Here is a 27,443-nt window from a genome sequence, read left to right as displayed (position 1 = left end):
TGTGGGCTTTCAAACCCAAAGACAGGTGGGAATCTTATGTCCTAATAATCAACTAGGCAAGAGAAAACACTGCTGTTTTTATCCAAATCACAAAGAGTTAAAAAACCACCATGTAAACCTGCCTACCAGTAAATTATGCACACACACAAAAGAAATTAAACTTTAATATTTAATGAAATGTATACATTATCTTCCTGCTGAAGGCAGCTGTATTGCATTTTTATTTCAGATAATTTAATTTCAGTTTTATTTCAATGAACTACACCTTCCCCACAGGGCAGTTTTGCTGGCTTAGCCTCCCACACATAAATCAGGCTCCAATTTATATGGGAGGCATAGGAGGTGTTTTACAGAGCTTGGGGTTGTAGCTCTCAAAGCATGTCATTTAAATTAACTGCAGTAACTCATAAGGGCATTTTAATGGCTTAGATCTAAATTAAAATAATACCAAAGATCTGTATCAGATTGATTTTTGGGGAGGGGAAGATTAACAAAAAGAAGATTGCAGCTTCTCCATAAATGTTGTGAAGTCTGGACTTGGCTGGGGATTCACATTCTGAGAACAAGGAAGAAGCATTTGGGCTTTGGTTTAAGTTGGAGGATAAAGTCAGTAACTCAGGCAGGGACAGAGCTGAACCTGGCAGGTGTGGGACAAGGGACCTCTCACCCAGGTTGTACCCTTAACCCTGGAAAACTATATTCCTTCACAGCTGCATCCCACTGCAGAGGTGGCAAGTTTCAGTGGCAGGCAGGGAAGTTTCTAGAGCCTCATACAAGCTAAAAAAAAAAAACCAAACCCTGCAGAATGCTCACAGCTCCCCTCGGACACCATGGGAAGAGCGCAGTGCCTCAACAAGAGCTGGGCTGCCCCAAGGAGAGTCTTCTTCACATGCACTGAGCCAAGCTCACCCCGCATTCAGCTTCATATCAGCATAGGATCAGGAAGAGGAGGGCCAAAATCTTCTATGCTCATCAGAGGCACGAACACATGCAGTCATCCAGGAGGTCAGCTCAGTAATTTTTCTTATGCTGTGCCCATTGGGAAGGGAAGTCACATGCACACGGACCTTCTATATGGTTCATAAGAAGAAAACTACTACTCCTTAGCTCGATAGGAGCACTACAAAAGGGATAAAAGAAGTGTTAAAGCCTGATCAAACAGGTGCTTTCAGCTTCTGGGTAAACTTCACAAGCCTGTTGGGTAAGAGGGGTTGCTGAAGGAGGCAAAAAAAAAAAAAAGACACCATTTTGTATCTGATATTTTAGCCCGTGCCTATGTTTAACAGTCTGGAGGAAGAGCTGCACAGATTGAACACTATGTGAGCTGCTGCTGCGCTGGCAAAGGGCTGTCTGGGAGCTGGTTAGACAGAAGCCTGCTCAGATTGCCTGGGACTCATACCAAGAAAATCCCACCATTGGTGTTACGTGGCTACAATCCTACTCCTGCAGAGGACAGGCACAAAGTTTCAGAAGAGGCTGAAGTAGGAGAGGAGGAAAGGGAAATGGAGCAAACCAAGCTCCAAATGTTACTTAGTAATCAGGAAATTCCATTAATTTCTACACAGAAGGAAGTTTGCAATGTTTAGAGGCACAAGCCTCTCATTAAAGCCATTCCTCCCTCCCAGTATTTCATCTTGCAGCAGCTGCCAGACTGCAGATGTGGCCTTAAGGGGCAAGGCTGAGCCTTCAGGCAGCATCTGAAATGCAGACACAGTCCTCATCTCCATAAAGGATGGGGGAATAATCTAAAAATCCACACTCGCCACTTCCAGAGATCTTATCTTCCCAGAAGCATCTGTCACACAGATTATATGAGATTAATTCCCCCAGAGTTAAAGGGACACCTTGGGTCCTGGGGCGGTATCCTCTGCTCTCTGCCTAGGCTCCCTTCCCCATCACATGCTGGGCAGGACCAGTAGCAGCTCCTTCGGGAGCCCCCAGAGCAGGGGCCCTTTTTGCTTCTCCCCTCCCTTTGTTAAGGCTCTACAGAAATCCTCTCATAATATGTGGGCAAGCCACTGGTTTGCCAGGCACCAGATATGCCTCTGGTTCCAAAATGTTCTCCAGCTTTTTGCGTTGTGCTGAACTGCAGCCCTTGGCAGCTCCCTCAGTCCAAATGCAGCATTTACACCTCAAATTTCCCAGGCAACACTGTGATCCACATCCATATTGATACCTTTGGGCACCAGTACCACACAAACAGACTGACTCCCATGCCCTCTAACCACAATCTTTTCATCCCTTAATCCTCACTCCCCTCCTTTGGTGACCCCTTAACTTTTCCAATACAAGCAGGCTAAGCAAAGCTTTGGTCTGAAAGCAAATAAAACCCAGGAAAGGCATAGCGCAAAGCCTGGGAGTACCCTCTCCCAAAACAGGACAGCCAGAGAATTTCTGCCAGCAGACCCCTGCAGTCTCCTGTCCAGCTGGGAGCCTTAGCAGACACCACCACTATCACATGGGGCACTTGCTCCTTTACCCAGCCTCATCCCTACAGCGCACACTGCTGCCATGGCTCCACAGGGAGCATGTGGTCCTAGTTTAGAAACATTTAAAATACTCATTTAAAGCATCTAAAAAGTAGAGAGCTCTAAACAAGAGGGCCTCAGCTCTTTTCTGGGATACATTGCTATCGTGTTCAAGGTGAGATTGGCAGTCATACAGCAATGTCAAGATATCTAGAAAGCTGTCCTGCCTGACTGTGATCTATTCCTTTGCATCAAAACAGTTCACAGAAGAGATATACAAACACTGTCACAAACAGGGGAACAGAGACAAAGCAAGAGCATTGTCTGATGTCAAACTGCCATCAGAACCAAGACTAGACAACGCTGGGTAATCCAGACCTTATTCCCATACTCACCCCTCAGTCACCCTGTTCCCACAATAGGTTTTAATACTACAGAGTGGAAATACTTTGTCTTATAAGCACACGGTGAACTGCTATTCCAATCTGTATTTGTCATGCAGGCCCACCAGTGAATGTCAGCTGCAACATTTTCATCAACAGCTTTGGTTCGATTGCAGAAACGACTATGGTAAGTAAAAATCACAGCACAGCTGCTCAGCTACTGGCTCAGCTTCACTGCACTCCCAGCAAATGCAGCATCACCCTCCTCTTTAGTGTGATCAGAGGAAAATATTGTCTCCATGTTCCTAAACTTACCTAAGGTTTGAGTAAATTAATGGTCAACACACAAGACTCACACTTCATGTAGCTGAAGATCACACAGTCTCTATCTGCATCTCTATGAAAACACTGTACAAGCAAAGTATAAGGGTCAGAAAAGGAAACAGTCTTGCTGAAGACTTGCCTAAGGCTCTAAGCTCAGAGGTAGTTGCAGATACTTTCTGTTTAAGTGCATGTAAGTACAGAAGTTTGAATCAACACTTTAAGTGAAGGGAAATCAGCTGAACTCAGATTCAGGCTACAGGAGATTTCAGATTCTCAAAGATTAAGAGAATCACTAGATGATTATTTTCTTGGAGACATTTCTGTTAGACAATGGTTTTTATTAAAAAAAATATAAAAACGAATATTTGCAAGTTAAGGCTCACTTCAGCCAAAATTAGTGAACATGGCTCAAGGCTGTATCTAATTGGCAAGACACTAGGAGCAGAGGATCACTAGAACAGCAGATAATTGCTTCATCTGAAAATTATTAAAGATTGGTTATGACATAATCAGTGAACAGCAAAGGAAAACTCTGGAGGTATAGTGCCTTACCTCTGTGCTCATTAAAGGTAATCCAGAAATATGGTGTTTAATTACTCTTCGGTAATTCTTTTTCTAGAAAGACGTTGAATGAAGAATGCTTCAGGTGTTTAGTGCATTCAGGCAGGATGGTATAGGCTTTACATATAGATCACACCCCTTGACTTGAACAAGTTACCTGTCATGCACACCACTGTTAGAGGAGATCAACAGCTCCATACCTGGGGATTCTAAGTCTCTTCTGACACTATACCATTCTTCTGGAAATGTTTGGGGGTTGGGGGCAGTTTGGTTCAAGTCGTAGGAAAAAAAAAAAAAAAAAAAAAAAGCTGTTACTCTGTCCAAGCATGAAGAAACTAATTTCATAGTTGGATTGTAGAATTTATGAGAGTTCATAGACGAGAAGTATATTCATGGGTTTTTTTATATATAAAGCAAAAGAAAAAGAACTAGAACCAAAATACACATCTGCTCCTAATGTACTATTTTATTGGATACCTCCTTTGGTGTTACAGGCAATAAATACGCTGTTCCTACACAATCTAGCAGAGATGATCCGCAGACTGCAAGGGAGAGGGGCAGGGCCACAAGGAATCCCTGTGCAACGTACAGAGCACATTACAATGACATGTTTTTCAATATATCTGTCCTACATTGCAAGATGCATTGGAGCAGTCATACAAAGACACCACAGGATCCCAGTAAGCAGGATGCTCCATAAAATTAGCATAGACTAACATGAGAGAGAGAGATGCAGTTCACCTCCAAGACATGCTGCAGGGACTTGCTATCCTCTCCAGATGCCACTCATTTCATAGTCTATCTTCCCACGGGAACTCAAGAATACCCTCTGGGCACATTGCCTTGTCTAGAAATACCCAAGCCAGCTCTGACAAGCTAGTCCAGATGTCAGGCTGACGCAGCATTTTGTACAACCTAATATAAAGCGTTTCTTTGGGGACAGCGATTCTGCTTGTAAACACTGACGAGAACAGAAGCAACATAGGTACAGAAACATCTAAAAATGAAAGCCCAGCAAGTCAGAGCAATATTTGGGATTTGTTAACCCGGGATTTACCCTGCAGAGAAGCCAGTCTTTCCCCTCTGTTTGAGGATGCAGCAGGTCAAACAGGCAGTGTCAGCTCCCCACCACAGTTTCTGGGAAAGGCAGAAGGTCCTGTCACGAACGGGGTTTTGAGACAGACCTGACTACTTTGAATTCAAACAAATATCTGGGGGGGGGGGGGGGGGGGGGGGGGAAGACTCGGGGGTGAGGCAATTCAGCATTTCACTATGAGGAAAGCAGTAGTCTATCATTGACCCCTGGGACTGATGATGATAACACTCCCCCACTGGCCAAAAGCGAAAGAACAATATTATGGTTTAAACCTCAACCATTAGGCACCCTAAGCCTGGCCAGGTTCAGGTTCTGAGTACTACATCATCTTCTATTTGGTTACTATTGCACTACTACCTGCAGGAGAAGAGTGACAGGTTTTTATGGATACTACACATGCAATTAGAGAAGGCTTTAAAATATCTCCATCGTGTGGCTGTTAGTTCCTACAGAAAATACCGCTGCTGCCATTTACGTTTACACTGCCTGAATCTCACAAATCAGCATAAGTCATTAGGTCACCACGCAGAGGATTAGAGAAATTGGAGGTGAACGCTCACTTACAGTTTGAGGCATTGTAGAAGGTATAGGAAGAGGAGAAAGTACAGGAAAATAGAACAAAACAGGTGTTTGATGCAGCCACTTGAGTCTACAAACCTCAGAATTGGGGGATAATAAGTTGGGGCCAAGAGAAGGCACAGACTTCCCAGAGTGGGCAGAAAGCTGATATCTGCCCCACAAAGGTTCAAAATGAACAAGGCAAGAAATGGAGACCTGAAAACTGTTGCAAGGGTAGGAGGAAGGAGAAAAAAGAAAAAAAGACAAAGTCATCCACCAAACTGAATTCCCCGAAGCAGACCTGACCTAGATCAAGTGAAATAAACTCCTTTAAGCATTCTGCAGAACTGGAGACCCAACATAAAAGCTTCTAGCAGTACTCATAATTGATTGGACGTTTATGTTATATTGTGGCTTATAACTTATATCCATCAACCTCACTTGCAATCAGCTCTAAGGGCCAGGGAACCTGTGACTGGGAACACATCTCTGTGAAGCCAACAAGTGCTTCAAGAGGAAAGATACTACCAACTACAACAGCCAGACAAGTCCAGACAGCCTCCTTCTGTCCCAAAGCATTACTACAGTAGTGCATCCAACAGCAAGGAATTCCAGAGGACAAATGCAAGGTGCATCCACCCTATCCGTTTATTTTTATTAAAAATGCCAAACAACCCCCAACCACAGGCTGTTAAATCCCTTTTTGCCCTTCAAAAGCACGAACACCTTCCCCCCAGCCACACCAGAGTAGGAAACCTATAGCAAAGCTACAAATGTTTTTTTCAAAATGAAACAGAAGTCAAGCACCCAGAGAACAGAGTCTTAGTTTTAAGTGAATAAACTGCACCAGCTTTGGCTTTTCTTTGTAGCCCGAGACAACTGTTAGGATTATCTGAACATGTCATCTAACAGATTTCCTGTTATAACAGCAAACTTGGAATTAAGGAATGCCTTTGCTCTCCCTTCCAATGGAAGCTGCAGTTTCACGGATCTCTCACTGGCTTAGGCAGTTGTGAGCATTTTGTATACAGTGAAGGCACATGGAGAAGTAGAAATATTTTATTGTGTCATCACCTAGAGTCACTAGGAGCTGGACTCAATGCTCAAGATGCTCCCGGCCCCATGTTTTAAAAAGGGCCCACATGCAGCAAACAAAAAGGAGTAAAAGAAAGAAAACCACAAAACAGCCAGCACAGGCTCCCCTAGATACAGGGTATATAAGCAAATTTATTTCTGCTTATTTCATGCCATAGTTATGCCATCTGAAAAGAGCAAACCAAACATAACCTTCCAGCCAGCTGCAACACAGCCACAACTGGTCTCCCAGCACCTCCTAAGAACAGGAGAAGCTAGAGGCTGCAACTGTCCAAATGTTAAATACTTGTTCAGAGACATCTGTACATGAGCTTTCCAATGAGATAACAAACCATCCTGCAAAACAGACTAAGCAATTCACTCCAGCCTCACAAGCCACAGTGCAGCAGACAGCAAATATGACAGATGAAGCACATGGGTCACATTTAATACTGGGCCCACTCACCTCAAGGTCAGCAAAAGACGTAAGTATCAACGCACAAAGCCTGTAGCAAAGGCTAAGTTTTGAGTTCAATTGTCTGCAGTCAGTCATTCTTAAAACCAAGAATCAACCCCACAGAGATGATAAGCATGTAACAAGTCACACAACGCAAAATGAAAAGGTTTTCACAACATCTCACAGTCTGCTGCAGTTTCAATGTTAGACCTGCAGTGTCTTGCTTATCTCTGTGGTTGGAGTTTGTCTTTGAACTGAATGGGGGGGGAAGGCATGAAATAGAACTATGCAACTCAAATACAAGGACATAAAAAACCAAGCTGAAAAACAAGGCTTGAAATTCAGGATAGCAGCTACAGCCCACCCCACAGCAGCTCCATCCTTGGCCCAGAGGAATATGATTTTTCCCTCCTTTCGTAGGAAGGCCATGAAAAACTTCCTGCTTTGTGTTCCAGAACAAAAAACCCACACATATTAAGCACCAGGGAACTGATCCCACTCCTCACCACATGCCTACCTTCCTCAAGCAACAGCCTTCCTCCTCAGCAGCACCTCCTCCCTTTGGCCCAGCTGTGGCTTTCACACTAGGCTTTGAATTGGCTAATTGGCTACAGCTGTGGCAAGGTAACGAGGTCCCTTATTAACCCTTCCAAGGCCTGAATCCAGTGTGGTGGGGTTTTCTTTTGTTTGTTTGTTTGTAGTCAGTCAGTTGTAGTGCTTAGCAAGTAGCCTTAAAAATATTTGTTCGTTGTCTTTCTAGAGAATGAACTCAATGTCAATAAAGCCACTTGTGCTCTGCTGTCCAGGTGGGATAACAAAATCACCTCCTGAGGAAGTTCAGTCTCTACCCTGTTTTGTTCCACCAGCAAAATGTAAACTTATCAAAGTCAAGTCTCCCACCAAAACTGTTCAGTGCAGAGGCTAGTCTGACAGAACCCCTGAGTCAGGGCCTGAAACTTATTGAGTTTCCTGACAGCCTCCATCCCTTCTCCACAGCACTACCTCCAGCCTGCCACTGCTTTCATCAGCTCACTCATCATCAGATGCCAAGACTGTGGTATCTTGGGAAGGAACAATCTGAAACGATCTTCCGTTTCCTTGGCTCCTTGCGAGGCCACTAAGCAGAATTTCATTTCAGCATTATCAAATTGAACTACTTTGATCACTTCAGTTATTTTCTTCCTGCCCTGTGTCATTTCCCCCTTGGGAGTAAAATGTCTTTGTGCCAAATTGCAAAGCTTCTGAATGCCTTCACAACACACAGTTGCTGCTCTCCACTCCCAAGCCAGGCAGAGGAGCAGGCTGCACAAGATAATCAATGCCTGGATGTGATTGGCACACAAATGAGGAACTCAAGTGATAAGAAGGATATGGAGAAAGAGATTTTTTTTTGCTGAGTTTGCAGCCCCAGTAAAACCTTTTTTTTTTTTTTTTTTGCTTGAAAGTTCACATCAAAAATTGGTCCATTCTGTCCATCATTTAGGAATAACTACGGACTTCTTGGTGACGCTAATTAAGACCTCACACAACAGCATCCAGGAGAAACACTGTATATCTCCAAGTAGCCAACAAATGAGTGTTGTTCAGCTCATCACCTCTCAGCTTGACTGTAATGCCTAGGCACAACAGGATCCTTTAGCTGGTACAGAATACTGCAACCCTTATCTTGGGCTATGTCACAGCCACAGACATACCCCATTTGCTCCCCATTCCTTCTGCTGGCTCCTCCGGCACTCTCATGTCCAGTTTGCAGTCACAGGGCTTGTTTTTACATTTATGTTCAAATAAGCCTGGACACAAGAAATCTAAAAGACTGCTCAGCACCTGCAATACTACAGTGGAACGCAGCTGTCTGTCATAAGGGAAAAGGCACCTGGGAGGAAACAACCATTCTCAGTGGCCAGGCCAGGAATAAACCCACGGAGAAAGGAAGATCTTCATAAACACACACACATAGGTAAAATTATTAGTGCCATAAAATGGCAAAGCCAGAGAATTGCATTCAGTGCATGTATTATATTTCTTTGTCCTTGCCTTTTTTATATCACAACATAAATGCTCAGGTGTCTATATTCCAAAACAGAAAAATATCCACTGCAAACACCTGTCTCCAAAGGAAGAGCACAAAGAATAGCACGCACCAGAGTTACTCACCACACTGCTGAACAGCCCCTGGACGGAGGTAATGCAGTCTCTCACGCCACGAATCCGGGACGCTCCTGGACTGTTCCCATGTAGGACATGAGCACAGGACACTTGGTCTCTGAAGATGAGTTAAGAGGGGCCTTCTCACAGCCATCTACTGTGAGAAGTTAATTTTCATTTGGCCCAAAGCATGTAATTAAGATCCTTCATCATGGTGACGAAGACTATGGCAGTCATTCTGTCTATAGCCTCTTATGCCTGATGTGGTGGCAATGTAAACCACACTACACCTCTCTTCTCACCCTTTCCTTTCCTTTTGGCAAGTTTTGGAGCTGAAGCAGTGAATTTACTCGAGCAACAAAGCTTATCTTCAGCAACACAGGCTGTTGTAGAGATTGGCTCCATTTCCCCTCCCCCTTCCAACACTCCATCAGGCTGAGAACACTTCTGGGCAGCTACCACTGAAGTGTCTTCCAAACATGAGTTTAATTTGTGTTGTACATGACATAAGCCCCCACCTGGAGCTGACCTGCTAGCATCCAGCTTATTTGTAGCTGAATAAGCAAAACAACCTTTTGCTTTCTACCTATTTGGTCAGTGACATTGATTTCCCTTGACTGCAATGGCTGCAGATCTTCACACACAGAAAAGGGAGAACTGAAAGTATACAAGTTGTTTGGGGAGCTGCTGCATGCCATGGGAAGTGGAGACTCAGGGTTGCTTTCCTTTTCCAGGTTTGCGTGATTGGCTAGTCCTGCACTAAGACCCTAGTTCTTAGCTGTTCACAGCTATTCCCATTTTCTCAAGACGCATTATCCAGGATGGACAGAGATGAATAATTAAGTCAGAGGGATGCACTAGAACTTGTGAAGGTGACATTTGGAATATCAGCAGAAAGAGTGTTGCGACTCTTTCATGTTCAGAGCTCTGCTGCTTTTAGCATCGAGTCCTTGGTCCATTTGCTGTTGTCACAATCATTAATGTCATTAGCAGCCTCTGTGCTCCAAGGATGCAGATGGCACTAAAGTGGCCTGAAACAGATTCTAGACCATGGGCTTGGCTATGAACTGCCCCATCCAAAAACACAAAGCACCCAAGACACAATCCTTTCCCAACCCTCCAGTGTGACTGGACTCCATAAGAATCATGTCCTCCTGGACTAGAGGCTGTAGGTTCACAGTCAAGCAAGCACTTGAGGCAGCAACATCAGAAAGACTCTCCTCCACATGCACCCTTCAGCTCCAGAGCTGTGTGTTCTCCAGATGGAAAGAACAGACCTGATGGCGGAGTCAGAGAGATCTCCTCAGAGACGCCAAATAGTCTCACCGAAAGAAAGGTCCTAGTGCTTGCAGCAGGTATTAGATACCCGTAAGCACCTCAGACACCATCCAACTGTCTCTTAATAAAAGTCTTCAAAGTACATTAGCATTAGAAAGGCACCAAAGAAACCCTTAATCATGATAGCAACTATTAGTTTGGGCCAGGGCAGTGAAATTGGTTTATTATATGCTGCTCTTCAGACGCAGTCTGCCTCTAAACTTAGAAAATGTCAGTTAATTTATGGACATTGAGCTTTTATCCCTCTCCTTATAGCTGGCACGTTCTCTCCCCACTTCAATTTGTTGGCTCACTTTCTTATGTGAAATTCAGCAGAAAAGGGGCACGCAGATCACTCTGGGAAGCTATTGGTCAGACAGGGAGAACAGAAACTGCCTTTAATTGTCCGGGAGAGTGTCTGAGCTCACCCTCAACAGCCAGCCTTGGCCTGGAGAACTCAGGGGAGCTGTAAGACACACAGTTATGAGGCAGATATCATTTTGCATAGTGCTGGGGGACTAGCTTCAATTAAAGACAGCCATCCTATAAAATCTGTAGCTTATATGGCATTTTGACATTAGAGAGGGGAACCCAGAACGCTCACTCAGGATTAGGAGAGCAGACATCATGCACATCCCTCCCCTGTTCACATATTCTCACCAAGGGCAGTTGGTCCCATCAGTTCATCTGAGTTACCCTTATATTAGTGAACACATAAGGAATATCCCTTCCATGGACTGCCTGTCTTGCCGTGCTTTTTCTTTTCACAAGTCTGAAGGAACCATGCATAGTCACAATATGGGATGGTTCAACACTGAAAAGAAGTTGGCTTTGATGTCCTTTCCCCCTTAATCCTCTGCAACAGTCGTCTTGCTGACACCAGCCCTTACAACCCCTGCAACTAAACATCACTTCTCCAGCCCCGGGGTTCAGATTAGAGGTCTTGACGCTTCACACACAGCTGATGATTGCTGTGATGGAGGGATGCAAGGATAGGCAGCTGTTCTTGCTATGAGATAGCTGTAAGCTACAGAGCTAAAAATAATGACGACTCCTTGAGAAATAATGCCAAGAAGGCTTGCCATAGCTTGGGAATGTAGGTCTAGTCATGGTTTGGTTTTGAGAATGATTTTAGTACGTGTTCCCCAGTTCTTAGGACTTTCAGCCTGCTCTGAGCACTAACTGTGTTTCTCTGCTCCCCGCTTACACCATGCAGGATTACCGGGTGAACATCTTCCTGCGACAGCAGTGGAATGACCCGCGGCTGGCATACAACGAATACCCTGATGACTCTCTGGACCTGGACCCCTCTATGCTGGACTCCATCTGGAAGCCTGACTTGTTCTTTGCTAATGAGAAAGGGGCCCATTTCCATGAGATTACCACAGACAACAAGCTTCTGAGGATCTCCAGAAATGGCAATGTCCTCTACAGCATCAGGTGAGGTGACTCAATGGGGAGAACTCCACCAAGGTGAGGGAGGGCAGAGCTACTGTTTAAGCCTAAAATGAGAAAGTGGAGACTTTGAGCATGCCATTGGATAAAAGAAATTGAGGGGGTTTAAGTGAGAGAGCATCCAATTAACAGTGTCATAGCAACATCGTGGGAAGGGACATCTGGACGTCTCCCATGCAACCACCTCCTGATGACTGACAACATTAGCTCAGGTCAGCTGTGGCTTTGTCTGGCCAAATTGAAATGCTCCATGGATGGAGATCCCACAACCTCTGTGGGCAGCCTGTGCCAGTGTCTCATCCTCCTTTTGTGGCAGATTCCTTCGCACAAAAATCACTGAAAAGTGGAACACATCCTTGTTTCCCTGACCAATATTGTTTCATTTTGAGTTAAATACAGCTATACAAGCTAAAAGAAAGAAAAAGGTCATTAACCAGCTCCCTCATTTGGACCTTTATATCCAGCATTAACCTGTGCTTAAGAGCAGCGTGGTATACAGTTCACTATTTGCATGTCTAAGCGTGTCCTTGTGGGAGCAGAGAAATGTACTGCAAGTGAAGATGGCTTTCTCCAGCCACCTTAAGAAGAAGAGGTTGGCAGAAGTGTGGAATCTTTCTGAGAAAGTGCCACCAGCTACCTGAGCTACTAATTTTGCATTAGTAGCTTCCTTTCAAAAGAAAGCATGCAAAATACCATTATTTTTCTTCATGGTTAAATAAGAAGATGCCCATCCAAAAGGACTGGGCAGCCTGGCAGTGCTCTATCACACATCAGTGAAGAGCTTGAGACAGAGACAAATTTTCCTGTGCCTCATGCCTCCTTCCAGAAGTCAGGTTCTTGGAGAAGGATGGTGCTTTCGAAAGGCATGGAGACTGTACACCATGAGCTGGGCTGCGTCTGGGACAGCAGAGGTCACTGCATAGCTGGGGGTGCTTTCATACCCCCAGGCAGCTCTGTCCTCAAGACCTGCTAAGACACAACTATGCTTGGGAAATTTATTTTCAGAAACAGTTTTATTTTCAGAAGGGAGAGAAAAAAATTGAGTGAAAAAGGGAGAATAGGAAATGCCTCCTTACATCAGTAGTTGAATCCATGTTGGAGCAGAAGGATGTGGGTCCTTCAGCCAGATGGTCGCCACTCACTGCTGCTGCTACAGCAGGCAGAAAAGTAATAACCAGGAAGGTGTTAGCCAAAGCATATTGAGATCAAGGGTTGGCCTGGGAAGGAATCTAGCTCATCTCTACCTTTCTCAGTCCGAGAACTTCTGCTCCTCACTAATAGATTCCTCAAGATCCCTAATGTAAAATTACTGGAGATATTATAGTAACACAAGCCTAAAACCAGCTGTGCTACCTGAAAACTGGTAGAAGCCCATGAAAAATTATGTTTTGAAAGCTGTAGCATTTCCTGACAAAAAATTAGGGAAACTGCTAAGTAGAGCTCCATGGCCTTGTCTCAGCATAACTCTTCCCATTTATTCCTTTATCACTAGATCTGAGAATCCATCAGTGAAGCTGAACTAATTTCACTGAATTTCCCACAGGAAATCAATCCAATCCCTCACCTTCACTTCATTTCCAACCCCATCCACTCTTTATTTTAAACCAATGAAATTAAGATCAAACTTAACGAGCTTAAAGAAGGAAAGTTTAACTCTGTCTTGAGGACTTTTTTACCTTATGTATAGTGTAAATTTGCCTAAGGTACGTACACCCCATCTCACACTGCAGCTCCCAGTGGCAGCCATGGGGAAGAAAAAAGCAGCATGGAGCTGTAAAATGGAAAATAAACAGCTTAATTTTGCAACATAGACAGCCTCCATCAAATATCAAGGTGGTTCCAGTCCAAAGACCAGATCCCTGATGGCCAAAACAGTAAGAGAAATGCCATGCATGTTGGCTGAATGTGGAAACCTCACATTTCTTAATTTCTAAAAACAGGCAGGTAGTAAAACCGCCACCAGGAACTTGGCAATGAGCGTGGCACAGAGTCCTGTTCCAGGTGGGTTTGCAGGAGCACAGACTGGGAATAATGGGTCACCCCAGCCCTGGGGTTGCTCTGCAAAACAGAGTGATGACTCAACAGGGGTCATGGAGCAATGTGGCTGAGCTGATCACTGTTTTCAAGGCAAAAACTTGAAAACACTGATCCCTTTCCAGATCAGTATTTAATATGTTTCATATGGTATTTGCCCCCTCCTCTCAACAGTTGGCTACACAACAAATGATCTCATATTTGAGTGGCAAGAAAAAGGAGCCGTGCAAGTTGCTGACGGGCTGACTTTGCCTCAGTTTATCCTCAATGAAGAAAAAGACTTGAGTTCTTGTCTTAAAAAAAGAACTTTCCTCTGACCCTCATCTGCAAATGAAAATATAGGTTTCTTTTTAAGTACATTTTCCTGTGAAAACCAAAAAGAAAGAGGAAATTCATGATGGAAGAGCACAATGTAAATAGTTTCCAAAAGGAGAAATAGTCTTTTCCTTTTAAAAAAAAACATTTCCAGCTAAAGTGGTCTGCCATTTTCTAACTGGCTCTTTGCTACTACTATTTGCAATAGTCAAACTCCAGTCAAGGCACTTACGAGAAGGCAGACTTTGTCCCATGGACCCAAAACTCAGCATGCTCAACACTGGGTTCACCCAAAATCAGCACTGAGGACTTCACTCTCTGATCCCCTCTCAGCACACACTTGTCCAGCATGTGCTCAGCATCTCACGACCAAGTCACAGCCACAGTCACCCCGTTTCACTTTGGCAGATATTTACATTAAATTCTTCTCAAGGGGTTTGTCTGAAGCTCTAATTGAAGGCTTTTCTCTCTGATTGATCAGAGATTGAGTCCCCTGCCAGAGATGCAATGAGAAAAACAAAGCGGGCAAAGGCTAGTGGTGACTCTCTTCTACTACAGTGTTTGTTTAAATACAGAAAATGCAGTTGCTTTCATAAAAAGGAAACTTGAACAGGTCAGTTCTTTCTATTGTCACATCTTCTGCCCACCATGCCTTTATCTCAAGCGGAGAATTTCTTCCAACACAAGGATTTAAGTTAAACTATTTTTCCCTTCTACTAAGTTTCTTGTAGTTCTGATGATAGAAAAATTCAATTCCTGTCCCCCAGGAAATTCTGCTATTTCTACATCAAGGCAAAAGGCTGAAAAATCTAAACACTTCAGGGAACAACATTTTCAGCATTATCAAACCAAATAACACAAGCCTATCTCTCTGAATCAAATAATTTAATATCAGCTTGTTGAACCAAACAAACATTTAGGGCATAGATCATGGTATAGGGCAGCAGAGCAATATACCACGGAAAATACAGCCTGTACCTAGTGGAAAATAAAGCTTGAGAGACAAAAATAGAGGTCTCAAGAGGCACAGCAGGAATTCAGGAAGATGATGGATAGATTCATATTGACTTACCACAGGGCATTTTCCCTGCAGAAAATCCCACCAAAGTGTCTCTTTTTCCCCACAGCAACATGTGATCTTGACCAACTTCATTTTTTTTTTCTGACACAGAAATGTTCTGTTCAAAGATTTCCAAACAATCCCAGTCTATAGAAATGTATCTAGGGGGTCCAGAGGATGAGTTTGGGCTTGCTGCTAATCCAGACTGTTGTGAACCTGAGGCAAGAAATGGAGACATAAGCAGCAAAACTGTTTGGTGTGGGAACTCTGTTTTGCTCAGTCCAACATGGCAATGAAACGCCATCTGCAGCAGGTGACTCTGCCAGGAATTATTTCACAGACCGAAATGCTCAGCATTTCCAATGCTTTCCAACACCACATGTGAAAACACAAGCAGGGAAGAGGCGAATGATCAGTCATTCCCCCAGCACTCCAGTGTGTCTTGGGCAAGGTACCAGCCTGTTTGCAACATTGGGTGTGCGAGAGGGTTCAACCCCTCATCAGTACCACAAACTGTTTGGCATTCCCCTGTGCTGTCTTCTCTTCTCAGGATCACACTGACTCTGGCCTGCCCCATGGACCTGAAGAACTTCCCCATGGACGTACAGACATGCATCATGCAGTTGGAAAGCTGTGAGTCCTGCACACATCTCTGTTTTGGAGAGGAGACAACATGTTTTCCCTCTGCCTCCCCCCTGCCATCTCCCTCCCCAGCTGCAACCCATTCCCAGTTCAGCCTTCACTGGAGGCTTGCTCAAGAACCACTTGCTCAGGATTTTTCATTCATTCAGCACGTGACATTTCCTAGAGAAGCCAAACCTTAAAAGATCCCATGAGAGGAGCCCTGGCTTGCTTGTGCTTACATTGGCCTTTCACTTTGGAGGAGAAAGGTGAAAGTGTTTTCAGCTGCAAATGGGATTTTTTCTCTCTGGATGAACATTTGCCCCTTGTACATGTTTCTTATCCCAAAGGAGGGAAAGACGATGAACAACTTCATTCAGAGAAAGAGGTCAAGTTTGAAAAAATAGCAAACAGCTCAACAAGTCACATTCAAGAAAAAATGTGATTCATTGCAGACAATTCATTGCACACCATCACAGCTTCAGTGCAGGTCATTACCCTAGCTTTTGCCATATGCATAAGCAGTTCTGACTCAACCCAAATCCCATTCATTACAGCATCGCCAAGGAAGGCCAGGATAAATCCCTGCCTCCAAGCATAGCTCTCTTCTACAAATCTGTCCCTTTCCAGATCAGTATTTAATATGTTTCACATGGTGTTTGTCCCCTCCTCTCAACAGTTGGCTACACAATGAATGATCTCATATTTGAGTGGCAAGAAAAAGGAGCTGTGCAAGTTGCTGATGGGCTGACTTTGCCTCAGTTTATCCTCAAAGAAGAAAAAGACTTGAGATACTGCACAAAGCACTACAACACAGGTCAGTGCTGTTTACCCTTAGCTGCTGGGTTCATTAGAGAGGAATTCAGGATTGTGTGTTTGCCAGAGTCTCTTGCTATGTCTGATGGCACTCTGGTGATACAAGCCTTGTCCTACACAACTAGGGACAACATATATATAAATACACATAGATATGTTGCCAGTAAACACACACATATATAGCCAATAAGAAGCTAATAGACACAAGTGTGTGGAACCCTCTTGTCCCCAGTAACATCTGCATCTGCTGAAGGGTGTTTGGTCTGTACTTTCTCTCCCAACATCTTCTTCTATCTTTGTTATGCAAAGGAGCAGGTGAAATTTAAGTGACAAAGGACATACTGCCAAGAGCTTTCTTTGCTATGTTGGTGTTGTACATTCATGTTTCAGAAGTGGGCAACAGCTGTTAATTTCCTCCTCTAACAAGACTCTGGTTCTAGGCAACGCAAGGGAAGTCCCCAGATGATAGCTGAAAACAGGAGGCTCACCCTGCCTTGTCAGTAATCTTCCATGTATCTCCTGTCATTCTCAGGCAAGTTCACCTGTATAGAAGCTCGTTTCCACCTGGAGCGGCAGATGGGCTATTACTTGATCCAGATGTACATCCCCAGCCTCCTTATTGTCATTCTGTCCTGGATCTCCTTCTGGATCAATATGGATGCTGCACCTGCTCGTGTTGGCCTTGGGATCACCACAGTGCTCACTATGACCACGCAGAGCTCTGGTTCCCGAGCATCACTGCCCAAGGTAGGGAACACACTGATCTTCACAGAGGGGCAAAATGTGCACTTTCTGGGGATAGCGCATAAGTAAGTCACCACACAGATCCTCCTGCTCAACACAAGAGACATTCTGCTGCCATTATTACACTATTCCAGTTTAAGGGCAAGCAGAACAAATTCCAATCCCCTCCTGCAAAAATTTTAGCAGAGTTGCTATGACTAGCTGCATAACTTCCCCTAAGATTCAGCGCTCCCCCCAAGATCCACCACAGCTCCCAGCAGCCAAAAGCTCTGTACCTTACAAACCCCTGCAGCAACGACACATGGATACACACTCTACATTCTAGCTTTTTACTCCCTTGACCATCATACTTTTATAGTAGTACTGAATTTCCCTGTTATGAAGGGCTTCTGGTGTGATCAGGCTAGATTACTATTTTCCTGGCATATAAACCATCACAATCAAGACCTGGATAAATTAAAAACTGTGGAATTATTGCTACTTAAGAGCCCAGGAGCATTTTCAGTGGCCTGATAATATATTCATCTTAAATGAGCTAGATTTTTGTATCCAAGAGCAAATGTCAACCACATCATGGCTTGATCAACTCCTTCCAAAGACCTTGGGAGTAACATGTAAAATGGCAAGCAAAAAGGCATTTGGGTGAAGAAACCCCCCCATCTGAGTCTCTTGCTCTGACTTGTAGGTGTCCTATGTGAAGGCCATAGACATCTGGATGGCCGTGTGCTTGCTGTTTGTGTTCTCCGCACTTCTAGAGTACGCTGCTGTCAACTTCGTGTCTCGGCAGCACAAAGAGCTGCTCAGGTTCAGAAGGAAGAGGAGGCACCATAAGGTAATACATAAAGCATGAAGGACACAGTTGGAATCTGTCCCAGCAGAACATCACTACATGGTCAACTGAACCAAGCCACTAGCTCGCAGGGAAGTCCTCAGTATGTGGTCAGATGTTAAGGAGGGTCACACATCAAAAAGCAGGACTACCTCAATGAATTGTGTCTCTTCTAACAGTCTGCTGATCCCAGGAGTCTAGCAAGCTGGTTTTTGTTAGCTAGCCAAGTAGTCTGAGCCAGAAGGATTGTTCTCAACAGAACAACTTCCACACAGCAATGTTCTGGTCTGAGTTCTCTTCAGAAGCCACAGTGAGGGCTGGGGGGAGGCAGGGAGGTGTGAGGGATGTCTATCAGAGAACAGCATCCCCCAACAAGACAGCCTACATTAGCCCAGAGGTAAGTGACACTTCTTTTGTCTCTGTCATCTCTGTGTTCAAAAGCATCTGCTTCTCAGACTGACTGCAAATTCCTCTCAGAAGGAAAGAGCATTATTCTCAGCCTTAGCCTCGCTCCATGCTTACTCGCCATGACTGACGCCAACCCGAGCATGCATGCGTCACATAGACACTCATCTCCTGCAGCCTGGACTCTACTAGCTTTTAGGCTGAGGTACCACGGCAAAGATTTCACCTCACAGGATGCACTAGAAAGAAACAGAAGGGTGACTGTGATCACAAGACCAAAGGCACTTAAAAATTGTCCTTAATTAACTAGTAGATTCAGGTAGGTGGTATCAAATTTTCAGCACCAGGCCTGAGAGGCTGCCCTCAAGCTAGCATTAAAAAAACAGTAAATTTGCTAAGAAAAAAAAAAAAAAACTTAGAAAACTTTGTTGATGGGAATCTCAAGAGAGCCCCTAGGAGACAACCAAGGTCTGCCTAAAATATTCCTCGTAGGTATTTGTCTACCCTCTATTTTAAAGAGCCCTCCGTGATCCATCCCATCCAGAGACCCCCCCATTCCATTGCTTCACTGTCCCAGGAATTAAAAGTCTTTCCTAGGGTCTAACCTGTCCTTCAGCCGTTCACAGTGTGTGCTTGGAGAACCACCACCATTCCAGGAGGCAGTGGGGGCTAAGGAGCAGGAATCCCTGGCTCTTTGTAGATTTGCCTCTCTCTGCTTCAGTTGTCCTATCTGCAAAACAGGAGATAATTGTTCACTTGTCCCCAACTCAGTCAGGACCAGGGATGAAAAGTGTTGGAGAAATGCAAGGGAAAAGAAGTAACAGATGAGACCATCAGCACCCATTGATTTTGTCTGGACAGAGCAAGACCCTGCCATCTCAAAATCAACTGACGCAGTTTTGGTTCAGAAGATGCAGCCTGCTTAGTAGAGCCAAAGCTAAAACGACCCAACATGGGTGCCTCATAGTGCTTTTATCTCTTCATCTAGATTCAGACATCCTGTCTCTGGATCCATGCTGTTGTATGCAGAGTGCTCTGTTGATAAAACAATAAGGAGAAAAAAGCCACTAATATACAGATGAGTTTAAAAGATATTTGCCAGAGATGTTCCATTGAACACAGGGCTGCTATTACAATCCCTGCCCAATCTCACAGCAATTTAATTGGAACAAAGCATAAACAAAAACACTTGCAAAAGCAAAATGAACAAGGTTTGCAGGCTCATCAGAAAACTAGGAGCTGACTGCAAATATGCAAATGGATTAGTGCAGCTGCCAAAGAACCTAATTGCTCTGTCCTGATGTCCTGACTTGTCTGGGTAGCTCTGCATGGTTTAGGTATGACATGCCAGGCTAAAAAACAAGTGAGATATTGCAGTGGTCCATGCTGGTGAGAGCAGCTGGGGAGAGGACCAGCCCATGCCCGCATTTATTAGGTCTGCCCAAATCAAAACCTGCTAGCCATTCTTCACAACTCAAGGCACCAGACAATGTGCCACGGTCTGGCATTAATACAAGTAAACCCAGGCAAATCCATTTCTTACTTTCCTCAGAGTTAGGTGCAAGGTTCTAGTTTATTCTCATCATTAAGTCTTTCTTCCTCTCTAAAAAATAGCGATCAAATCAATAAATATCTGTTGCCAGGTTTCAACTGGCCCTTTCCATTTCTAAGCCACCTCTTACCTCTTTCCCTCTGGAAAAAGGGGAATGACTAGACTAGAAAGAGCAACTAGACAGTTCTCTCCGAACCCATTACTCTGTATTTACTGAGGCAGACAGGTCCTGGCATGGGGAGATGTAGGGACCGTGATGGCTAGGGAGAGTTACTGTCCCTTGGAGGTAAGGACCAGTCTGGTTAACATGACACCGTCATCAGACCCACTTGGAGCGTATTTGGAGACCCAGCCCAAGGAGGCCAGCCCCAGTGTGGCTGGTGATGCCTTTGCCCTTCTCCTTTGATACGGTGCCTTGAAAAAGGCACCATTATCTTCTCTGTCTTGGGTACAGCACCCACACAAAACAAATCAGCCACAGAAAACAGCCAGTGGCCCCTCAGCAATGAGGAGAGAAATCAAGTAAATTAGAGAATTACGTGATTTAGGCTAAACCAGACGTGTCAGTGCATATGTGTTTGTACAACCAGAGAAGAGCAGAGGCAGTTTTACCTGAACGCCCATAATACAGATGTGATGAGAAGGTCTATAAACTCTGAGCATCTCAGAAAGCCAGGCTTTTGCAGCCCATGCACACGTTATTAGCTGCACAAAGGAGTGCAGTTAAGGAAAGGGGGACAAGTTAGGGATGAGAGTGAACCTTTGCAAAACTCCCTGATGTGCCAAAGCCGAGGGATGCTGGTCCCCACTGCCCCCGAGGTGCAGCCCCCGGCACAGCCCAGGGCTCAGCCAGCAGCGCCGCAGGAGGGTCAGAAGTGGCCCCTGCTGCCTGTACCCCTCCAGGTCCCCATCCACCCTCATTGCCAGAGCCTCATCCGCAGTGCAGATTCTGGCCACCTGAAAAGCAGAACCCCTGCATCTCCTGTCATCAGAAAATCAGCCTTTTAACTGAAAAATTCTCTCCGAGAGAGCCAAGAGAAGAGTTTCTGTGAACCTGGACTCCTAGCTCACAAAGTGTCTCTTACTAGGTATTCAGCACCTGGACTCCTCCAGCCCTGAAAGCAGCTGGGTCCTAATTTTTCATGCCTCATTTTCCCCAACCAGAGCACTGCCTCCTTGCAGAGGCATTATTAGGAGGCAAAGACATTCAAGAACTGTCAAGTATCAGATGCCAGGGACCAGAGATACACCAAGGGGACATAACCAGAGCAGGGAAGAATTATCCAAAGGCCTGCAAATTTGTCTCAGCCAGGACTCTGAGACAAATAAGCCTCCTGGTAGGTTACACAACTCACCAACTTGCCACCCTCCCCCAAAAAAAAAACCAAAAACAAAACCAAAGAAGGCTTGGTTTTATTTGGGTTGTTTTGCTTTGTTCAGATATACCAGCATGCTCTTCCTTCTGCTCCTCCACCCCAGACCCCTGGCACTGTGCCTCCATCCCATGCAGCTGCCTACTCGATACAGGGGCCATCCAGAAAAGGCACTCTGCAAAGAAGAGAGGAAGGGGCAGCAGGGCACATCGGGCTGCGAGGGAGAGGGCTGGTAGGTCAGTGTTGGGGGACACAGGTCAGCACTGGGGGACACAGCATGGATCAGCCTCCATGATAGATAATTACTGCCATTGGTCTAACAATTAGCCTTGGTGACCTGTAGTCAAGAGACTTGGGTTTCTGATCCTGCCTCTGAAACTCACTGGTTGTATTACTTTGGCCAAACTTGGTTTTCCCCATGATTATGTCCCCGTGTTCAATAAAATAAGGCTACATTGTTCTGAGAAGCCTGCAAGGCCTCCACCAAAAACCATCAATACCATTTGTCTTTAGACTGGAAAATAAATTATTTTTCTTGCTCAATAATTGGAATTAGCCCAAGCAGCCATGTCTTACCATTGACCCGCGGAAGGGCACTTCTGCTCCTCACCTAAAAGACGGCTTGTGGGGAGGGGCTGTGGGGCTTGGGGGGTCCCGTGGGCAGGCGAGCTGAGGGCTGGTTGTACGCTGCCTGCAGAGGTCTTTTCCTGGACAGGTCTCGGCGCCTGCACATCCATGTAACTCTGTAGGAAGTCTCACGCTGTGGCTTCGACTACCTGAGTTACATGGAGCCCACTCCTTCTGGGCGAGCTGATACAGCACAGGCAAAGCAAAGAAGGTGCTGATAGGAGCGGGGTGGGAGGGAGAGGCAGAAGCAAAACAGGGGATGCAACTGGAAAAATGAATGTAGTACCACAAACCGTTCAAGTATGTCAAAGACACTGGTGGGGTGGAAGTCAGTCCTGTTCTCCATGGGGTGCCTGGATCCCCTGATTTGCATCTGTGCATCACGCAGCTGGCACCCCTCTATAAGGCTGATCTCCCAAGAGCAGAGGGTTTGTCCAAGGCTGGTGACGTCGGGGCATGACGGAGGCGTCTTTCCCTTGCAGAGCAGGAAGCTGTCAGTGGAGAGCCTTATAGCAAGGGTGCACTGGCTATATCTCATTTTAAGTAGAGTCCCATGCTGAATCTGTTTCAGGAGGACGATGCTGGTGAAGGCAGGTTCAACTTCACTGCCTACGGGATGGGACCAGCTTGCCTACAAGCCAAGGATGGCATCTCCGTCAAGGGCGCCAACAACAACAACACGGCCAACCCGGTCCCCCCGCCATCCCGCTCCCCTGAGGAGATGCGAAAGCTCTTCATTCAGCGAGCCAAGAAGATCGACAAGATCTCACGCATCGGCTTCCCTATGGCGTTCCTCATCTTCAACATTTTCTACTGGATCATCTACAAGATAGTCCGCAGAGAGGACGTGCACAACCAGTGAGGGAAGGGGAGCAGCTGGGAGGGAGCGAGCAATCCTTTATATATGTGCAATAGCAATGCAGCAATGCATGAATTTAAGAATGTGGCAATATCTACTAAAAAAAAAAAAAAAAGGGGGGAGGGGGGGCTGGGAGGGACTTTTAATCATGTGAACTGAGGATAACTGGCACAGGGAGGAGAGAAAAAGCACTTAAACCAGGGAGTGCAGGGTGGGGGCTAGTTTTACGGCATAGGAAGGTTTGGATTGCTCCAGCTGCAATCCAAGCAGTGTAATATATTAATATATATTCATGCTTAATTATAATGCAAACAGAAAAGAATCAAAAAAAAGATAAACAAAAAAGTCCTTTTTTTAGCCTATTAACAGCTTAGATTCTCAAGTCACTGGAATGATTCATAATTCCATGTGCAGAAATGACTGCAATTACGCTTTATCTGACTTTTGCTATAGAAAGGCCATACCAGTCAAGCACGTGGGGGAAAAAAACCCTAACAAAAGAGGGAAAAAAAAAACAAAACAAGAAAATCATTCTATGCTTCTCTAGGTTTTGCAGTTTGAAAACTGGATAGATGGGGAAACTTAAGAAAGAGGCTGCAGGTTGTTATTTATTTTATATATTTACTTCTTTTAGTCACGGGTTTGCCAATCAAACACTTTGTGACTTTTGGACAGAGGAAAGCAAATACATTCTCTCTCTCATCCCCATCAGAGAGCATCCAATGGGACACCTGAGAAGGACATCAGGGCCTTCATCAGAAATCACAGGTACCTTCTGTCCTTTTAAATGACCTGTCAGGAATTGAGTCCCAAAAGTCAGAAATATTATTCAGAACACTAGAAATGATGAAGGATTTTTTTTTTTTCCAAACCTCTTTTTGCTATGTTTGTTTACAATGGGGGGGGGGTGGAAGCATTGGATGAGTTAAAGCAGAAATTATATTGAGAACAGGCATATTCATGCCTTTTTGCGACAGGATCGGGCAAATGGCAATACTGTCAGTAAGGGGGGGGGGGGGAAGGTGTGTACAGAGAGAGCGGCTCTTATTTTCAGACATTTCATAGCAAGAATATTAATAGTGAAGCTGGGCCGATGGACCCAAAACTCTATTTTTGTATCTATTTTGGTGCTGCATTTAGCTTTAATGTGGATGGGAAGATGGAGCAGGCTGCTTTGCCCCTCTCTGCTACCCAGCAGAGTCCTGGGGAAGGCTGGCACAGTTTGGTGGGGATAGGGAAGGGAGGGAGGGAGGTGGGAATGGGTGAGCAAAGGGGTTTCCCTTTGGCCAAATGGTAGCACAGATTGGTGTTGGATTTTGGGGTGAGGGGGGACACACCAAACACCTCCAGGGTGTTATTTGAAAGCCTGGCTTGGGGCTGGTATGGGCAAGGCGAGAGCTTGATGTCCCACTTGCCTCTCCGGGACCCTGGGCGTGAGCTGGGCTGCAGCACCCGGAGTGATTCAGTTGTGTTTGTTTGCACTTTAGGGAGGCGGGGAAAAGAGAGCTTGAAGGAAGAGACAATCAGTCTGCACTGAAGCACTTGGGGTCAGGTCTGGATTAGGCACTAAATGAAGGCAGAGAGACAAGTGGCACCCAAGGAGTGCTTCGACTCTCCCTCCTCTCCCCCCTCTCCCACTCAGGACTGGACCACAGCCAACCTGGGCTGCAGATATGATGCTTGCTCCAGGAACAGCCAGATTCCCGCTTGCAGAAGCTGCGCTGCCCAGAGCAGCTGGAGCATTTCACAGCAAAGTGCCCTCCAGCACTGTTAGGTCCAGTCTGCCCCAGGTCAGCAGCATCCAACCCTGGGATGGGAGGTGGGAGCCTATGCTCAGCCATGGATGCCCCAACCAGTGCAGCAAGAGGCAGCTATGGGAGAGGGCAGTGGAGCACAGGGACCTGCAAGCTGTCCTAGCACAGGGTTGGTGCCAAGAGGAGGAAGCCCAGAGAAAGCCCCAGGGTTCTCCTGGGCTGGGCAGAGAGACACCCATCTCCAAGGCTGCCAATTCAGCACCTTTCACCAGCACTAAATACACTTTATTTAAAAAAACAAAAATAAAGACAGAAAGAAAGAAAGAGAAGAGAAGAACAACAAGGGAAAAAAAGGAGAGAAAACTAAAAAAGTATGATGACACTTTGTGGACTAGGGTAAACGGCAATATTTCCTAATGTTTTGGCAAAGGCCACCTAGCTTTCTGACTCCCTTTGCACCGCTGAGACAGGGAAAGGTCATGCGATACCAGTGTGAACCAGCACATCAGCCCCTTCCCCCCTTCCCTCTATTAGAGCAGCAGAAAACCCACGGATGAGGATTTCTCCTTCCCCGGCAGACAGCGCTTTCCCAAGGAGGGAGATCTCAAGCTGTCGAGCAGAGCCGTTATTTGATGCTAGGACAACTTTCTGAGCCTTGGCTGGAGCCCAAATCTGCTGCTGGCTCTGGTTTTGCTTGCTGAATTATTGAAATCTCCCTGCATGCACGACAGCCGGTCGTGCCAACAGTGGGTTGTGCGATTGCTTTAAACGGCGCGTCCTTTATCTGAGATGAAAGAGCAAATCCAGGGAATTCCCCTCCCTGCCCGGCAGCAGGGCATAGGCTTGGCAGCCCACGCACCGCGGCTCCTTGCTCACGCAGGGGAACAACCGCAAAATGCTGTCATTTGGGCAAAAAAGATCCCGCCTTGATGCCCAGACCTTGCACTTTGGAGTCGGGCAATTTGGTTGTGGTTCACACCACTTCTCAGGCTCCCCAGGCTACCTGGGGTGGCTCACCAGGGCACAGCCAGCTGCAGGTTTCCTTCCTAACTGGAGCTGCTCTAAGGAGTTGCCTGTAGGTTGTTAACAAATCCCGTGCACCATCCTCCCACCCAAGTGAGTTTTGATCCTACATCCCAAGGGCAAGAGCAGAGCAAGGAGAAGGAATATGTTCCCACCTCACTTTGTTCTGCTCCAGCTTAGAGAAGGGCCTCGAGACCAAAGAGGAATCCCATCTTCATCCTAGCCCTACTGCTTGGAGAAGCAGATAAGCTCACAATTACTGCTTCACTAGAGCTCCAGTGTCACTTCTTGGCACTGAATAAGGCCAGAGGAAGGCAAATTAGGGACTAGAAATAATCGGAAAGATGCTTGTGTTTCCTGCTCATACAGAAGCACTTCAGCTGCTAGTGGAGCCCATGGGAGTTTAGGGACTGAAATAAGAATTACACGCTTACCAGCCTGCCTTTGCATCCAGTTCGACTCTGCCAAGCACTAGGCACAGTTGATGCTCACCATAAGCAGCGTTATTTTCTCTTCATTAAGCAGCCAGTTTCCATTCGGGCCATTTTCCAGCCCCAGGGCTGCCTGCACGGTGACAACGAGCAGCACTCACATCCCAACATGGAGTACACTGGGGTCTCGGCAAAGGTCTGACGGTGCTGAGATAGCTGTCCCACAGATGTCCTGCCAGACAGTTTCACCACATAGACAAGACCTTAGACTGTCCTAGGAGCTCCTGGCAAGTCTGTGCAGTTTTCAAAATCAAACATTTTTCCTCTATCTGTACTAGGCTGTGTTTAGTCTCCGTGTTGCAACAGAACTTGCTTTGATAACCTATCTCATCTTCAAAGCAGGCTGCTTTAATGTGCCAGAAAGTGTATTTATTAGTAAGAACATACAGGATTTGATATTGCAGGGTAGCTTCCAGGCATATTGACAGAATTTAACTTGGTAATTGTTAGCTCTTGTTTAGAATGACACTCAGAGGCAAAACCTCTGAATAAAATAGACAGCAGCCTGTCTGTCAGTAAAGAAAGAAAATAGGGTCCTAATTCACTTGGACTCTTTGGAAAAACAGAGTTTTATCCCAAACAATATTATTTCCAGATGTTGCTGGAAACGTATCACTTCATGAGCAGGAATTATTTTTCCTTATATATAAATATAACTGTGGAAAAGAAAAAAAAAAAAAAGTAGGATAAACTTACTATTTTTTGGTCAGGTAGATGAGTTTTTCCCCACTTTAATTCCTGATTAAAGTGGCTTTCCATTTGAGATCCCAGTACCATGGAAATCTGAGAGAGGTGCCAAAGAGGGTCCAGGACAGGCCAGTAAGCACGTGGTCCGCTACAGCCTGCAAGGCTCAGCCTTGACCCTGGCAAAGCACCAGCTTGCCTTTAAACACGCAGGCAGGGTCGATCGCTTCATGGGTCTGGTAGTGCCCTTGTTCCTCCTGTCCTAGAAGCCTTTGCCGGTCAGGGCTGGGGGACTTTGTTCCTAAAAGCACCAAACAATTTCAAATGCTGAATATTCTCATGTCCTGTGAACAGAAACTTCCCCCCCTCCCCGACTTTTCTGAAGGTTTTTTTTTTTCTTCTGCCTCTTCTGAAGATC

General features: G+C 45.5%; 1 protein-coding gene across 2 annotated transcripts in view; it reads left to right on the top strand.

The window, feature by feature from the left end:
• Positions 1 to 23,076, top strand: part of GLRA1 (glycine receptor alpha 1) — a gene marked incomplete at both ends in the record, with an annotated part of 40,112 nt that extends 17,036 nt beyond the window's left edge. The window contains 7 exons of one of the 2 annotated variants that reach the window (XM_082324586.1): positions 2,971 to 3,038; positions 11,600 to 11,823; positions 15,798 to 15,880; positions 16,548 to 16,685; positions 17,217 to 17,431; positions 18,114 to 18,260; positions 22,786 to 23,076. In XM_082324586.1, coding sequence (XP_082180712.1) covers positions 2,971 to 3,038; positions 11,600 to 11,823; positions 15,798 to 15,880; positions 16,548 to 16,685; positions 17,217 to 17,431; positions 18,114 to 18,260; positions 22,786 to 23,076 — 1,166 coding nt within the window. Of the gene's footprint in view, positions 1 to 2,970; positions 3,039 to 11,599; positions 11,824 to 15,797; positions 15,881 to 16,547; positions 16,686 to 17,216; positions 17,432 to 18,113; positions 18,261 to 22,761 lie in introns of both variants that reach the window. The other variant, XM_082324585.1, reaches the window with a different exon arrangement.
• Positions 23,077 to 27,443: the final 4,367 nt, after the last annotated feature.

The sequence above is a fragment of the Platalea leucorodia genome, assembly GCF_965183815.1.
Source record: "Platalea leucorodia genome assembly, chromosome: 11".
Classification (NCBI taxonomy): Eukaryota; Metazoa; Chordata; class Aves; order Pelecaniformes; family Threskiornithidae; genus Platalea; species Platalea leucorodia.
This window is presented reverse-complemented; position numbering and strand designations above follow the sequence as displayed.